Genomic DNA, 17,925 nt, shown 5'->3' on the forward strand with positions numbered 1-17,925 from the left:
GTCTTATCAACTTGGAGATGACTATCAGCAGCCAGGAGAAAAACCAGGTGAACGAGCTCCTGATGGCGTGACTGATGTGATTAGGTCCTATGCTATCTGCTTAAATAAAATGGCTGAGCTTTTCTATGTGCCCATCCTGTAAGGTCACAGAACTCTCCTGCATCCATCACTGTACATTTCAACTGGTCCTTTGCAGGTAGATCAACTGGTATAACGTTTTTCTCCATTTTTATTATTTTAAGTGGTGGTCTCCTTCCTCCACAATCAGTAATGTCTGAGATGGTATCATCTCATTATAAATAACAAAGTACATCATTGTGCTTCTGAGTCTTTAATTACCAATTATCATACTTCCCATACTTAGGTTTGTGGTACTGGGCACAGAAATCACTCCCCACCCCGCCCCAAACACCCAGAACTTAGAAAGGGAATCCTCCTTGGTACTTCAGTGCTTTCACAAGAGGTGTTTTCTTTTATTGTTAGAAGAGCTGATAGGGCTGGATGCTGTAGTAAACCCACACTCAGATCTCCCATAGACCTTAGTGGGAGTTCTACATACAGAATAAGTGCACAGTTAAGTCCTAGAAGGTGTGTGTCACCTGTCTGTGCTACCAACATGCTGAAGATTTTATTTACATTTTAATTACATCAATGATGTAAAAACCATGTCAGCTACTATTACTTCACCTTACCCTGTTATCCTTTGTAAAACCTGTAATTCTTTGCAGTCTTTTTTATTTTACCCCTAATATTGTGTGAACTTGTGGACTAAAATACATATTGCCACCTTGCAATTGTTTTGTTTTTCCTCCTCCTGACCCCCAGTTTCCCTCAATGTGTTTATCCCTTCTTCTTTGTACAGTTGGCAGTTTTTCAGAGCACTTAGATCAGATAAACGGAAGAAACGAGAGTGTGGACAGTACAGATAATTCCTCAAAGCCATCCAGTGAACCTACTTCTCATATGGCTCATCAGCGATTAGAAAGCACAGAGAAAAAGAAAATATCTGGAAAAGTCACAAAGTCCCTGTCTGCCAGTGCCCTGTCCCTCATGATTCCAGGAGGTACAAATCTATTAATATGAAATTTTGTGACTTATGCATAATCTATGTGGAACATGATCTAAATACAAGATTTCTTGAGTTCAAACTGGACTTGTCTTTGTTTCCCATGTTACAGCAGGGTGAGAGGCAGATGGCCGGGTAATTTACACATCCAGTTAGCACTCAGTGCTTTGAATCCAGCTGCGCAATAGTTGTACGTTGGACATGCTGTAACCCATCATAAAAGGAGTTTAATAGTTCAAAGATGGTGCAGGTTGATTTGTTACTACTCAAAAGCATTAAACCAAGCTTTTCTTTTCTTTTAAATTGGATATGGCTCTATGAAATAACACTGTAAGCAGAGTTTAGGCATAATGTACTTCAAATTTTTGTCAATGTAGCTATAAAACACAATCCTCCTGGTTTGGATTCAGCTTATACTGGCAAAAGGGTGGTTTCTCAAGCTTGTATAAGTTCACGAGTGAAATAATCTATGCTGGTAAAAGCACTTTTATCCCAGTGTAACTGCATCTACACTAGGGCCTTTGTCAGTGGAGAACTGTTGTCAAAAAGTTGCACCCCTAAACATCATTGCTATACTGGCAAACATAAATATATGGCCTTAATTAAGCTAGCAGGACAAAAGTAATAGTGGTTTGCTTGACAATGTCAAGTTATCCTTTTAAGTATTAACTGAAATTAATGGTTTTGATTACAGAATTCATTACAAAATTTAAATTGGGATTATCAGAAGAGTTACCCGAAATCCAACTACAGTAAAGCTGTCTTTTTTGCTAATGGATAGTTCCATTATTTTGGGGCCTACAAGTCTGTGTGATATATTTACTCGAAAAGTTCACAGGATTCCTTCTGTGTTTGTTTGTTGGGAAATAGATTGGAGACTGTTTGTTTTTTCTTTAAATGGAAAAGTTGATCAAAGACTTTGTTTGGAAAAACAAAACAGTTTACACCTTGAGAATTAGAGATGCTGGTGAGTAACAAAACAGTGCATGTGGTGGAAGAAAAATCTGTTCCAAGAGTAGATTGTCATTTCAAGCTTCTAGTGAGGAGTTATAAAGACTAAATAAAATATAGAGTTTATAAATATTTTGAAAATACAGTATCTTCCCAGTGTCCTTTTAATGTTGATCATGAAAGTGAAGTTTTTTGTTCTTAACAATTCAGGCATCATTAAATAAGTTGCTTTTTATGCTATAAATCTTTATCCAGTTTACTAAGATGGTCATTGTTTTGATCTGTGTGTGTTTGTTTACAATCAGAATGTGTTCTAACAGGAAGTTCATCTATTCCAGATGTGTTTGGTGTTTCTCCTTTGGGAAGTCCTATGTCTCCACATTCCCTTTCTTCAGACCTTTCATCCTCCAGAGATTCCTCCCCTAGCCGCGATTCCTCAGTTGCTTCTGCAACCCCTCATCAACCTATATTAATTCACAGTTCAGGAAAAAAGTATGGCTTCACCATCCGAGCAATCAGGGTCTATGTGGGTGACAGTGATATCTACACCGTGCATCATATTGTTTGGGTAAGAATAAAATTTTCCTCAGCATTTCTCACAACATAAGTTTGAAGCTGATATATTTGCAGTTCTGAGCCTTTTCAATCTGCATCAGATTATATCTCACAGATAGGGTGTCATTTGTCCTTGTGCAAAGGGCCACCATTTAATTAGAATGGTTGAATAGCCAAGTGATTTTCAAATTATATGTTTAGTGATAAATTCTGCAATTGGTGCTGTGTTGGTTTGTTTCCATAAGCCACATGATATTGATTTTGTTCTCTGGCTGGATGAGTTCTATACTGAATCAACAGTCTGTGAATTGCTAAATGAATTGTGTATGACAGTTCAGTATACAATTCAAAATTCATGCTGTGTTGGCAATTTATTTGTGTATGTTGCTTAAGATGTATTAGTTGCATAAGTTAATTACACATGTAATTAATTTATATATATATGTGTCTGTCAAAGCACAAATTGTGTAGTTGATGATAATAGTCACAATTAGAATAATTTAAAGAAGAATATTTACTGTAGAAATCTGCAAATAATTTTGAAGAATGAATTAATCTGTTCATGGGACATCTTATGGATAGGATAAAAGATTAAACAGATCTAATAAATAGTTATTCTGGGATTATATATTCTTTTCTGGTCACTACTGAACTAGGCCAAAGGATGGGTTATTGGTTGCTCTTTATTCATTGCCAGTCATTCACTTTCTTGGAAATGGATTTCTTTATTTCTTTATTGTAAAATAAATAAAGAAATAAATATAAATGAACTAAAAGATTTTTTTAATGAAATTTTGCAGGCAGTTTTTAATTTGGCTGACACTTGTATTCTGATGCTTTATTTTAAATTACTGCAATATTGAACTTTGAAAATAGCCACAGTACTGATGCAGCAGCATCCTCTTCACAGAGATTCTACATCTGACCGTTTGGATTCAGTGCTTTGATATTACACTGTTTATACCAAAATCCCAAATATGAACCTTCCTGAATTCTTTTGAGTGGAGGAAGGAGGCATGTACAGAAACTAGAGTCTGGATCTGAATATGCAAATAATCACTATCTTTATTATGGTTTCAACCAGATATCTTAAATTTGCACATCTGTAAACTTTGAGGTATTCAAAATCTGGTTTCACATCTGCATTCTCAGCTTTGGTGAGCAAATCACTCACTTTTTTTCATCTCATGCCAGGAATAATGGGCCTGATCCAAAGCCCATTGAAGTCAGTGGAAAGATTTCAGTGGTTTTGCACCAACATGAGCTGTAAAATTTGGACACAAATGAATACTTAAAGATGGAATGGACTGTCTGAATTCCTTTTTCTGATATCACAATAAGCCATAAGGCCATTTCAATGTAGTTTACTGTTTGAAAGTCAAAAGTTTGTGTGCAGATAATTAGTTCATTAAAACAGATTACCATGAGCCTGCTTTGTTCAAAGAAGTCTTTTTTCTTTTTCCCTAACCTCCAGAATGTCGAAGAAGGAAGCCCAGCGTATCAAGCAGGCCTAAAGGCTGGGGATCTGATCACACATATCAATGGAGAGCCAGTTCATGGTCTTGTTCACACTGAAGTCATAGAGCTGTTGTTAAAGGTACAGTATTACTTTTTTAGAACAGCATTGTATCTTTGTTCATATTTTACACCCTTCCTGTCTGGTTTATGTATCCCTTTCCTTCAAAGTTTAGTTATCAGAAAATGTATTTAGTGCTTGGACAGATCTTAAACTGATAGCTGGACAGATCTGGAAAGAAGCCACAGAATCCATAAGCACAACCAAGCCTTTCATTTCTGTGCTAGTGCTTGACATTGCTACTGATGTAGCAGGTAGCTAGGAGTACATTTAGGATACTGACATGTCCACATTAAGCATCCCAGTCTTCTTCAGAAAGTGAAGATAACATTTAGTGGAGACATAGGAAACACAGTTCCTTTAATGTTATTAATTACCCTTTCTTTTGATCCATAGCAGGGGTTATTTTGTCCATTTCAGGCTATAGGTGATAACTTTGTTTAGAGTGTGCCTGTTTTAAAATGGAATCAGTAGAGAAAATCCCAAAGAAAAGAAATAAAAAACTTCTCCTGTTCTTTAAGATAAAGAGAGAAAGTGGGGACTATTAAGACTCAGATTCCAGAGGTCTCAAAAGTAGCCAGGCAACTGAGCTTTTAAGGCCCTGACCCTGCAGATGGATCCATGTGGATAGACCCGTGTACCTGTACACAGCTCTATTGAGGTTCTGTAACGGCTTCCCAGGACCTGCCTTATTAGATCATTTTATGTTTGTTTTTTCTTAGAGGCTTTACAGCATGGTTCATTTTTTCAGAGTTCAGTATTCTCTTACACATTACTTCACTGTAGCTCATTATACTGCAGTTCTTCTATAGTGTTTGCAGCACAGACTAAAAGTAGGTCAGCATTATTTTAGACAACAGTATATTTGCATCCTACATTATTAACAATTTCATGGTGGTGTATGAACAACTTCACCTGTCGAAATGAATAGTCAGTCATAAAAGTGTATTAGGAAACAACACTTTCGTAACAGAATATAGAGATAATAAAAAAGGTCAAATATATGTTTTGCTCAGAAATTAATGTTTTTCTCCTCTCTGAAACCAGAGGAACTCTCAAATTAATAAATTATATGAGAAAGATATGGTATAAAACACCCCCTGGTTAAATAATTTTAGGCAGCCAGTTACTTATAATAGGTTTCTCACTGTTCTTGTGTTCCTTGTCTAAAGAATTAATGTAAATTTGAGTTTTTATTAGCCAAAGTAGCATTTTTAAAGCTAATAAGAAATTACAGAGAGGAAAATAAAAATGATTAGCTGATGGTATCTACAATATTCATAAGAGTAAATTCAGCATGCAATGATGCAATTCATCCAAATAACAGACCTGGAATTAATTGATTTATTTTATCATCACAGTCTTGTTACAAAGGAAAACTTTATCCTGATGCTATCCTATTCTTCTCAAGTGGTTTTGTTACTAACATAGAACTATAGGTATTTATTTATTTTTCAGTCATGGCATTTCAGTTAAACAATTCTGAGAAGCTTTTAGCTTAAAATAAGTAAATCATCACTTGTGTAAACAACAAACATGTATAAATGTCTTTGCTGCTACTTGTTTGGGGCTGGCATGGAGGTGGGTTCTCCAGCTCAGCTTCACGGTCGCAATGGCTGGTTTCGTTAGAGAAACAGAGTGTTCACTGAAGTAGTTCATTCAAGATATGATGACAGCTGCATTCTTGTAGTGGGAAAATGGGTGTGGGAGAGGAATCTACAAAATTTTAATTAAATTCTTTCACAATTTGCAATTTTGGCCAACCCATGGTATCCTTCTAACTAATTAAAATTAAAACTCTACACTATGCCTCAAAATTATGGGTCTGGGCATGAAGGAATCTTACAAACTTTGAGTCCCTCACAATGTGACCACCTTCACAAAAACTTGACTGAGAATTGTCTGTGCTAGTGTTTAATAGCAGGCACCTGATTTGAATGTGTAAGTGATGAATACGGTAATCTGTCAATTTGTGTGTATTTTGGTTCCTGGTTACTAGTCCCTACAAGATGATTGATTCAGAAGTATATAGAGTGCTTGCATATGTTGTCAGCTCCTACTCCCAAGTTGGAGTTGTGTTTTGCTGCATTTGCAGTGTAATGGAACTTCCAACTGACAGGGAAGTGGTTCTGTATTACTCTGAAACATTCTCATCCTTTTGGCAGAGTGGAAACAAAGTGTCAATTACTACAACCCCCTTCGAGAACACTTCAATCAAAACAGGTCCGGCCAGGAGGAATAGCTACAGGAGCCGAATGGTTAGACGCAGTAAGAAAACCAAAAAGAAAGAGAGCCTAGAAAGGTGAGTGGTAGTTTTGTTTTATGATGAATATATTGCTTTTGCATATGTGTGTAGGCATGGTGTTATGTATGTATAACCACATCTAAAAAACATCCTGTTACACCATTACTTTCTCTTCCACCTCCCACACTCATCTTTGTACCTTCATCCATGGTATCCCATGCTCATGAAACATCCTCCCATCCTATTGTACCAGGATCCCCTCCCCACTCTATCTTTATTTAAATCCTTCCTGAAGATGAACTGTTGCTGCAAGGCACAAAACCAGAAATAGAAGTGAGAGAGTGAATAATTGTGGTTGCTGCTTCTTTTGGGTCTTCCAGTGCATCTTTGTTTTAAATAACCTCTTGGAGACTAAGGTTGTCTTGTTGTGTATCTTTTACCGCTCCAAACGTATTGCTGGCTGTGAAGGGACATGCCCTCATACTAGCAGAGAGGAGACTAGCAAACTCCTCTAGGCCTGTTCAGTACCAATGAGATGCTTCTGCAAGCCCTCTTCTACCTTCTATGCTTGCCGAGAGGTAGACAGCAACAAGCCTTACCTCTCTCAAAGCTGCAAGACCCAGCCTCAAAGCAGTGTGCTCATGAGAAGGTGCTGGAAGGAGACTCCATTTGGAGTAAGCCCAAAGAGCTGATCCAGGAGGTCACCCTTATCTCCCTTTATATTCCCATGGACTCCCCTCACCCATAAGGGAGAAAAGAGAGGAGAGGACATTTTTTGTTTGTTTGTTTGCTCGAAGAACTCCTTTGGGCGTCTGCTGGGATGGGGTGAGGGGTAGAAGGAAGAGGAAGACAGTATAAGGACCTGAAGAGGGGGCTGGGATTCCTGCTCCACACAAATGGTAGAGAATGCAGTCATAACCACTCCTGATACAAGGGGTTTTTAAAAAGCCTTAGAGGAGATAGCGCTCAGCTGTTCCATGCAAGATGGAACTGGAGCAGTGGTATAAAGTGGTTAGAGATGCAGAAAGCTGCCCAGCAACAGCAATTCCAACAGCAGTTGCTGCAGCAGTGGGACATCCAGCAGAAAATTCAGACCACACACCAGCAGCTGCTGAGGAAACTGTTGGCCCAGCAACAGCAGTATCAAAAGGAGATGATGCAGCAGATGGTGCCATCTCTGTGCCCCCAGGGAGTCCCAGCAGGCCATGCAAGGGTGTTCCCCTGCCAGAATCAGTGAAGCTAACCAAGATGGAGCCGTACGATGACCCTGAAGCCTTCCTAGTTACATTCTAGAGGGTGATGCTAGCAGCCCAATGGCCCCCCAGAACAATGGGCTCTGATCCTCGCCCCATACTTGATGGGTCTGGCCCAGACAGCCTTTTGTAATCTGGACTTGGAGAGGGCAATAGACTACAAACAAGTAAAGGCCGCCATTGTGGACTACTTGGGTATTTCCAAGGAGACCCACCATCAATGGTTTAGAACAGAGAGCTACTCCATGGGAGTGAGACCCCAGACAATGGCACAATTGTTGAGAGAACACTATTGAAAGTGGTTTCATCCTGCCTGAGTTCCAGGTCACCCTCACCTCCCTTTATTTCCCATGGACTCCCCTCTCCCATAAGGGAGGAAAGAGAGGAGAGGACTTTTATTTGCTCAAAGAACCCGTTTGGGCGTCAGCCAGGTGGGGGACACAGGAAGACACTGTAAGGATCTGAAGAGGAGCTGGAGGGGACCCTTGTTCTCTGCCCCCCCCCCCCCCCACACACACAGGCACTAAATTCCATACCTTTTCGTATGGGCTTAAACCGATGAAACAAAGGAATAATGTATCAGATTTTACACTCATTTATATAAAAAGAACAGGAGTACTTGTGGCACCTTAAAGACTAACAAATTTATTTCAGCATGAGCTTTCATGAGCTACAACTCACTTCTTTGGATGCATAGAAGTTAGCTGTAGCTCACGAAAGCTCATGCTGAAATAAATTTGTTAGTCTCTAAGGTGCCACAAGTACTCCTGTTCTTTTTGCAGCTACAGACTAACACGGCTGCTACTCTGAAACCACTCATTTATATGTAACTCAAACTTTCTCTGGAAGTATTGTGAGTAATTTTTAGAGATGATTGATTGTGGTCACGTTTTTATCCCATCTGCCTGCAATTCATCCCATTTTCTAAATCCTTAGCAGTTCTACAGTTTTGTACAGTTCGCTTTTGGAGAGGTAACAGGGATGTTATGAAAAGCCAGCACTAAGAGCTCCTGCTGGAATGATGATTTGTGCAGCGTCTCTCCTGATGAATTCTCTCCCATTCTCATGCCAGGAGGAGGTCTCTCTTCAAAAAGTTAGCCAAGCAGCCCTCTCCCCTTCTTCACACGAGCCGAAGTTTCTCCTGCCTGAACCGATCCCTTTCATCAGGAGAGAGCTTGCCTGGCTCCCCAACTCACAGCTTGTCTCCCAGGTCTCCTACCCCAAGCTACCGCTCCACTCCTGATTTCCCATCCGGTGAGTTGTTAGGGAGATGGAAATATGTGCCAGCTTCATGAAGCTCAGTCTGTACTGATGTCCAATGAGAACAGTCACTTATGTGAAATCCAAGACACTTTTGATAGTTTGATTTTCATTTGGATTAAGAAAAAACATGATACTAAAAAAAAGATTTTAGTATGGCACAGAAGCATTTAAAAGGAAACAGTGTGCTAGGTTTGTCTCCAAAATTTTATTATTGTTTGGCTTTTAAAATCTAAAATTAATAGAAAATAAAACTTAATGAATGAATAAATCATCTATAGAAACTACCTGTGGACAAATTAAACCCAGTTGAGAGAATATTGCTAGTAAAGGAATTAAAATTACATTGGAAAAAGCATTGCTAGATCATGGGACCCGTGTGTGGGGTATAATAAATATGGATTACCATTGGAAAACTAGGAGGGCGTAACGATATAGTAGATTTTACACATCACATCATTCTGATTTCTAGATTGTTTCACTTGCTCCAGCCCCATTTTAGTGTTCTCATGATTTTAGCAGCAGTAAAAATGAATGTTGTTGTTGCTTACTATCCATTGCTGAAGGTGTAAACCATCTGAAAGCTTGGAACTTTTCTTTGAAATGACAGAAAATATTAGCTTCTAAATCCTGTGGGAAAATAATTGCTAATTTAAATGTAAGGGGAAAACCATGTTTATAAGAGTGATGTTATTTTACAGTCCAGTAACTTGCAGCCTACCAAACCATGGAATGCTTTGGCAGGTAGAACAAATGCTTGTTGGTACATTTTTTGTGTGCTGTATCTGCGTTAGTTATTAGAGACAAGAGCTGAAGAACGTTGCTAGTTTTATATTTTTTTCTTTTTTTAGGTACCAATTCCTCCCAGAGCAGCTCCCCTAGCTCAAGTGGACCCAATTCTCCAGCTGGCTCAGGTCACATAAGACCCAGCACTCTTCACGGGTTGGGTCCAAAGCTTGGTGGACAAAGATACCGGTCAGGAAGACGCAAGTCAGCTGGCAGCATTCCTCTCTCCCCTTTGGCACGAACACCTTCTCCAACACCCCAGCCACCATCCCCTCAACGATCTCCATCACCTTTACTGGGACATTCCATTGGAAATTCAAAAATCGCTCAGGCATTCCCTAGCAAGATGCACTCCCCTCCAACTATTGTGAGACACATAGTGAGGCCAAAGAGTGCCGAGCCACCCAGGTCTCCACTGCTAAAGAGGGTCCAATCTGAAGAGAAACTTGCACCTTCTTATGGTTGTGACAAGAAACTCTTATGTTCACGCAAACACAGCCTGGAAGTGACTCAGGAAGAGGTGAATAGGGAATTGTCCCAAAGAGAAGTAACTCTTCAGAGCCTGGAGGAGAATGTGTGTGATGTGCCCTCACTCACCCGAGTCAGGCCTGCAGAGCAAGGCTGCCTAAAACGCCCTGTCTGCAGAAAGGTGGGTAGGCAAGAGTCTGTTGATGAGCTGGATCGAGAGAAATTAAAGGTCAAGATAGTTATGAAAAAGCAAGATCTTGCTGAGAAACAAGGTTGTCTGCAGAAAGCAAGCACTATACATGAGCCTAGTGGTGAATCAGAAAATCCTGCTATCTTAAGACTGGAAGAAAGAGACAAAAAATCATTTCAGAAGGCTTTGGAAAGATCAAATCACTTTGAAACTAAAATTACTGCTCTGGAGACTCCGTCCGTAGGTGGCATACTCAAAGACACCCTTCACAAGAATGCAAACATGAGACCAAATGACTGTGTTCCTTTAGATACACACATGCCATGTCATGGGCCTTCTCTTAATGAACTCAGCCATCTCTCTTATGACTTCAAAAGAATTTCCCCTCCATGTACATTGCAAGATGTGCTACCTCACTCATCTGACAGGCTGCTAAATGGAAAGGGAGAAAACACAGATAAAAATGCACCAACAAAAGAATTTGTCAAATTTGAAAGACTAGATGGTAAGCTTGCAAATATTGATTATCTCAGAAAGAAAATGTCCTTTGAAGAAAAAGATGACAGTCTCTGTCCAGTGTTAAAGCCCAAACTGACATCAAATGTTCATGAATGCCTTCAACTTAATACAGTCAGACCCATCAATATACAGCAGGATTCCGCTGCAGTTGCTGATAGCAGAGCATTTATCAGTAGTGCACATGCTGCTCAGATTAGCTCAGTTTCCTTTGTTCCTCTCAAAGCCTTGAATGGCCGAGTGGAAACTGGTTTGGAAAAATCAGCCCTGATTTCTACTGAGTCTCCTGTCAGAAAAAGTCCATCGGAGTATAAACTAGAAGGGAGATCGGTTTCTTGTTTGAAACCAATTGAAGGCACTTTAGACATTGCCTTACTGTCTGGGCCACAGGCTTCAAAGACAGAACTGCCTTCATGCCTGCTACCAGAAAGTCAAAACACCAGCAATGAGGTAGGCTCTTCCATGCCTCTGGCATCTCAGTGCAATGGTGTAAAGGAGGAGACATCCTGTCAGATAGAGGTGGTGTCACCCCATTCAAAGTCTAGTAAATCTAATCTACTAGAGCCCCAATTTTCACAATCAAGCAAGAGTTTTCAAAATGCACCAGCAACTCCCGTGACCGCAGAACTAGAAACAGGAAAAAAGATTTTCAGCCCAGGTGCTGCATGCAACATTTCTGTCAGGGAAGGTGATCAAAAGAGAGAGGATTCCCATTCAAAACAGAAGGACCGTGCGACTGAAGCAAAATTACACACTGTCCATAATCAGTGTCTCAACACTGCCCTGGCATCTGCCACACCCTCCACAGCCCGAGGTACCGCAGAAAAAAGTGCAGGAAAAGAGAGGCAAACCCAAAAGGAGTTGCCTGTCAAGTATCCAGTGACACAAAGAAATTACGAATCTTTCTCTGCAAAGGCTGAGGGGATCAGAGATTCATCTGTGAAGAAATCTATCCCAGATGCTTTTAAAACAAGTGATTCCAAAACCATTCAGAGAATCTCTGCTGACTTTGCCATTTCTCTTCAAACACATAGAACAACGAGAGTGCAGACAGCTGGCTCTAAGGTGGAGTCTAAAGATGGCAAAGATCTACCAAAACAATTTTCCAAAGATGACATTACCCCTGCTGGGTCTTCTGTAGAGAGGGACATGAACAAGCAGGAGGTGATGGACTCAAAGAGTGAAATGTCTTTTCCCAAAAGGCCTGTACAACAATCAGTAGAGTCTAATACTAAAAGTGAGAAATCACTTGTGTGTTCCTCTGCACAGAAGGACAACTCCAAAGATTTGAGAAAGAAAGATCAGAAACAGTCTAGCAATATACAGCTTCATACTTTAGAGAGAGAGGTGCCCCACCTGATTACCAGGCAGCAATTTAGCCCGTCGGGTTTCCCTTCTGTTAGAGAGACTGTAAACAGAAACTCTGTAATAAATGCTCATGTGCATTTAGGTGTTCAAGAGCAAGTCAAAACTAGTTCAGCCTACATGGAAAGCAGTAATAATAAATCCAGGCAAATAAATGAAACTTGTTCCTCTAAATCTAAACACTCTGACAAATTCACATTTGCACAAAAGCAGTGCACTGCAAACATGAAAGAAAAAGAAACAGTTATTCAGCCCTCTGCTGGCTCTCGGAAAGATGGGAAACATGCCAATAAAAGTTTGCAGGATTCTCATTCTTTTGTTTCTCAGAGAGAACTAAACAATGAGCACGTTCAGGTAGAAGAGCCTCTGGGTCTGGAACATGGGTCAGCACCTTCAATCCAAATCAGTAGCAGCACTCCTGAAACCAAACCTAAATCCTCTTGTAACGGCCAGGCACCAGCAGGCCCAGAAAACTCCAAGCATTTTCTAAGTCAGGAAACAGCAGGCTTCAGTGAGACTGCTGATCAAAAGCAACTCTATGTAAATGAAAAGCAAAACATGCCTCCAAAGTTTTCCACTGTAAAAGACTGTCTCTTATTGAACAAACTGTCAGACAAGGGCCCAAGTAATCAGGCCATCACTGCAGACAAAAGACCTGAAGGACAAAAATGCACTGAAGCACTTTATGTTCAGAATGACAGTGGGAAATTGGAGTCCAGCCTTTTTCTTAACTGTGATCCGGGGAAAGTAGCAGAAAAGGCACCCATAGTTAGCAAAGGCTCTCCAGATTCAAAAGGGAAGGGACAAGTTAGTCAAAAACAGTTAACAGATGCGAACAAGCAGATTACAGCAAAGCTTTTATCAGCTGCCACTGTGCAGAGTTCATGTCATTCAGCTGTAACTCCATCAAAGCAGCTGAATTGTCCACCCAACTTCCCTGAATCTAGGCAAGAAGCATCTCATTTGTCTTCAGCAAACAATGATGTGTCTTCAGCCAAGGTTAAAACAGGCTCACCAGAGCTTCCTGACACCAGCTGCAAGGAACTGAAAAAGCAAGCTACCTCTTCTACAGGGGATGGTAAAAGAGAAATCACTAAGAGTGTTTCACTGTTGACCTTGCATAGCTCTGCTATCCCAGTAGAAGCCCTTCATCCTGCTTCAAACCTTGGGAGTAAACCTGGAAATCAAGAAAAGCCTCTTTCTACTAGCAACACTGTGGATGTAAAGGTAGAAGATCCCATTCAAGCTCAGCCTCCTGCTGCAAAAAAACAGAATGTAGGTAAAGATTTACCCAGGTCAGTAGCCACCTCTGATCGTCCTAATGCACTTTCATCTGATAAAGACTCAGTGCGGCAGAGGCGAGGAAAGGATACTTCATGGAGCAGTCCTCATAAAAAGTCCTCTCAATAGCATTAACTTGGCAGATATGACTTAGACTTTAGCTGAAAATGTGTTTGTGTCTTGACTACCTTCTGAAACCAGCACTGTGTGGTATCTTTACATGGCAAAGCTTTCATGCCACTCCAGCAGGGGACAGTGTGTAGAAAGAGAGGTCCTTTTTCAAAATGCCTTCCCAAATGTAACCGGTAAAACTGTTACCATAGAGTATTTGTATAAAATTACCTTTACAGTTGAGAGTTGTTGAGAAAAAGATTTTCCCTGTAAATATCTCATGACGTGTTTGGTTTTGAATGTAGCATATATACGTTGCTGCTGATTGCATTGTTTACTATTTTTTTTTTTTTTTTTACGATAGTTGCTTTGCCACTTATATGCCATAATCAAATATGAAGCAGAATTACTGAAACTCAGACCTCGGGTAAACAATACACACACAGTCTGATTTAAAGGGAAAGAAAATAAGCCACATTTTTACTTGTTAAAAATTCTATATAGTGTTAAAAACAATAGAAAAAATATAATGGCTTATTGTAAGTTTTTATGTATATTTTAACTAACCGTAGATTTTGATAGTACTGTATCTGGCTAACTGCTTCACCAGATCGAACGTAAGACCTAACCGAACCTCCCCAGTGCAAAGCCTGCCTCTTATTTAGAATAGGCATAGTTACAGTGAAGGGAAAAGCCTCCATTAACACTACACCCAGTTGAGTAGCATTATCTGGTGAAACAGATGTTTTCATCTTGTCTTTAGGGAGGCTACCTGGGACCTTCACTTCAGACAAGGCTGAGACTGCAAGCACATGTGCTTAGTTTCTGCCGCAATCCTGTCTTGGTTCCCTTGTAGCTCTTCTAAATTCAGGCCTTTATAGAGGTGAGGCACAAGTAGAAGCAAATGACTTGCAGTACTATTCCCATCCCTGTTTTTTAATGAATGTAAAGAATATCAGTTATCATGGTATGTAGGTTTGAGTAACTAGCTTCATGCAGTTTAGCTTTTTTCTCTTTTATATGACAAGTCCGGTAAAAAGGAAAAAAGTGATTTCAGTATCATATCTTCACAAAAGAGCTTGACATTGATACATTTTAATACATAGCTGGGGCCTTATGTTGTAGAGCAAACTTGCTGTTTTTAGCAAGTATTCCCTGGGTTTCATATTCATTTCTAAATGCATTGAGTAGCTCCTGGCATTTCATAACGTGATCTCTTTATTTGTATGCAAAAAAAAAAAAAAAAAAAGGGAAAAAAAAGTAAATACTGTAATGTAAAAAGCAGAATTTTTGTAACAAAGGGACCTGTTGGAGCTATTTGGTGCTAGAATGTGTCTGTCTTTATTACTTTTGCTAAGCCTTATTTAAATTTTGTATACTGTGGAACATGTTGAATTTGTCTGATCGTTTCAGCGTGAAGGTATTTGGTTTGTTTTGAAGGACAAAAGGTAAAGTTTGAAGCGTACAGGAGCACTACAGAAATATCCATACAGATGAGTATTTTTAAACTATTAGTATCAATAAGATGGTATTTTTGCTTATTTGTGTTATAAATATCCATATAAGAGCCAACCTACTTTCAGTTTCCTCTGGAATTTCTTTGTTTCTAGAGCTATACAATTTTTCTTCAAAGCACAGTGTAATTTTGGCTTGGAGATTTGTAAGGCACCTAGTATGCTAATTCCCCCCACCCCCTCCACTGCTTAGTCAGGTTTAGATTCATTTAAGTGAGTCTGTGATTAAAAGATAAAATTGCCAACAAGTCCTCCTAGTTTTTCACACTGTGCTATTACATTCATTTCTTGTTCTGTGCGCTCACACGATACAACAATTGGAGAAAATAGCTTTGAAAAGTTTTGAAGAGAAAATGGTCTCAGCATTTACAGTATATAGCTGTGCTTTGGCGGTTGTTCTAACCAAACACTAATGCACTTAGGTATCATGACATTTCTGGCTGGGAGGTATTTCCTAGTTTACAGTCTTTTGCATTTTTAAACTGTCCTCATTTCCTTTAAAACACACCTAGCTATTTGTTTACAAATGTATCTTTTATGTATATTTTGTATAGTGCATTATCACTTCTGCCAAATAAGGGTTGTTGGGTTTTTGTTTGTGTTTTGTTTGTTGGGGTGGTTGTTTTTTTTTGTTTGGTTGGGTTTGGTTTTTTTTGCATTTGGAAGCGTAACAGTGCTTAAACTTGTATTCATGTAGTACCTGTTTGTTGGTGTTTACCTTACCAGTGAGCTGTTAGAGATCCTTTCACCTGTGTACTAGACGGTCTATCTTTGTGTGATTGTTGATAATGACGTGCTCCTTTGTAGACTTCCTGCTGTAGATTTATCAGCTTACAAAACCTGTTTGTTAGGGTCTGTGCAATAAAGTGTTTGCAGTCTTATTTTCTTTAAGAAACTCCCTATGGATGTCATAATTGTTGTATACTGAACAAAAATATTTATACCTATGCAGTTGCATACAACTGAAATAAAAATTAAGCATGAAAAGATAGTCATTAGGTTTCTTTAATCTCTTTTTCACCCATTACTAAATGCAGCTTTGTACTACGCTGCATTTACATGTGATTCGATGGCTCATGCTCGTTTGTTTGGTTTTTTTCTTATTACCAAGCCAGTTTAGTTACTTTTTGGAACAGGCTAACCAAGTATTTTGCGTGGGGCAGCAAGATCTAATGCAGGGGTTCTCAAACTGGGGGTTGGACCCTTCAGGGGGTCGTGAGCTGTCAGCCTCCACCCCAAAGCCTGCTTTGCCTCCAGCATTTATAATAGTGTTAAATATATTAAAAAAGTGTTTTTAATGTGTTAGGGGGGTTGCATTCAGAGGCTTGCTGTGTGAAAGGGGTCACCAGTACAAAAGTTTGAGAATCACTTGTCTAGTGGTTAGAAAAGGGGATTAGGATTCAGTTTATCTGGGTGCTTTCCCTAGCTCTGCCTCTGACATGCTGTGTGAGCTGGGACTGGTTAGGTAACCACTGTGCCTTCAGGTTTCTCATCTGTAAAGTGTGGCTCTGCTATCAGACACACCCGCTCTCATGAATTAATTGCAAGAGACGCGATTTCTATGTAAAAATAAGTCTGACTCATGATCTCACGATAAAACTCTCAAATGTCAGGATTTTTGTCCCTCCCGCTCACAGCCAGCCCCAGTCTGCTGGAGCTCCCACTGGCAGTGTGCCCCTGGTGGCCGGGGTTCCTGCTTTCAGCCACCCGGGACTGACTGTGGGAGCCACAGCCACCCAGGGATGACACCAGGAGCCTCCTCTCATGGGACGGGCTGGCAGCAGCAGTCCCAGCTGCTGCCTGGAGGTGCTCCCACTGTCCACCAGCCCCAGATGGCAAGGGCTCTCGCTGCTGTGAGCTTGCCCCAGCTCCAGCTGTACTAGAAAGGTGAGTTTCTGGCCTGCCTGTTTGCAGAGGAAATGTTGAAAATTGTGACCCGAGAGCACCTTACAGGCTCAGAAACCAGAAGGGAAATAAAGAGAACCCACATTTCATTTAAAAAAAAAAAAAAAAAAGCCTCAGGATTTTTAAACCAGTCTTATTATTTTGGGGAGGGGTCGGATTGATGATTTTCCAGTAGTGGGAGTTGGCAACGCTATATTAAATACTAACCCACCTTTGCAAAGTTCTTCTTGTTCCTCTGATGAAGGGCTAAGATAAGGGCTAAGTGTAACTGCAATATCCATGAGGATTCAGCTGCGGAGGAGGAAGGGTTTCTGAGGGCACGGCTATTCTAGGGAGTTTACAGCACTCTAATGTAGCTGCCCTAAACTGACAGGAGAGAGCTCTCCTGTCGGCTTAACTACTCCAGTCTCCATGAGCGGTAGAAGCTATATCAACGGGAGACGCTTTCCCACCAACATGGCGCTGACCTGACCTTGTTGGTGTACCCACATTACCCAGGGTGCTGATTTATTCCCACCCCTGAGCAACATAAGTTTTGCTGAAAGGCAAGGTCAGGTTTCTGGAGGATTTCCCACACAGGAATTACCCTTCCTCCTCCTTTTTCCTGTCCCCTTGACATGATCTATCTCTTTTTGCTGCATGTTTCTAGCCCCTCCCTTCCCACCATTTCATGAGCCAGTAGGTGGAGGCTAGTCAAATTGGAAGAACCTTTATGGAACATAAGAATGAATTAGTGTACTAGATTCTGACCCAAGATCTACATAGTCCAGTATCCTATCTCTTGACTGGCCAGGAACACATGCTTCAATTGAAGGTGTAAGAACCCTCCACTGCATACATGTGGTGTATGTTCTCAACCTGACCTCTAATAGAGACTGGAGCA

General features: G+C 40.3%; 1 protein-coding gene across 5 annotated transcripts in view; it reads left to right on the forward strand.

Annotated features, from left to right (window-relative positions):
• MAST4 (microtubule associated serine/threonine kinase family member 4) overlaps positions 1–16,128 on the forward strand; it is a 474,263-nt gene extending 458,135 nt beyond the window's left edge. For all 5 annotated transcript variants that reach the window (XM_075066982.1, XM_075066983.1, XM_032805207.2 and 2 more), the window contains 6 exons: positions 863–1,063; positions 2,356–2,585; positions 4,047–4,169; positions 6,314–6,450; positions 8,719–8,900; positions 9,758–16,128. In XM_075066982.1, the coding sequence (XP_074923083.1) occupies positions 863–1,063; positions 2,356–2,585; positions 4,047–4,169; positions 6,314–6,450; positions 8,719–8,900; positions 9,758–13,641 (4,757 nt within the window). In that variant the 3' untranslated portion in view covers positions 13,642–16,128. The remainder of the gene's footprint in view (positions 1–862; positions 1,064–2,355; positions 2,586–4,046; positions 4,170–6,313; positions 6,451–8,718; positions 8,901–9,757) is intronic.
• Positions 16,129–17,925: the final 1,797 nt, after the last annotated feature.

This window comes from Chelonoidis abingdonii, chromosome 6 (genome assembly GCF_003597395.2).
Source record: "Chelonoidis abingdonii isolate Lonesome George chromosome 6, CheloAbing_2.0, whole genome shotgun sequence".
Taxonomy (NCBI): Eukaryota; Metazoa; Chordata; order Testudines; family Testudinidae; genus Chelonoidis; species Chelonoidis abingdonii.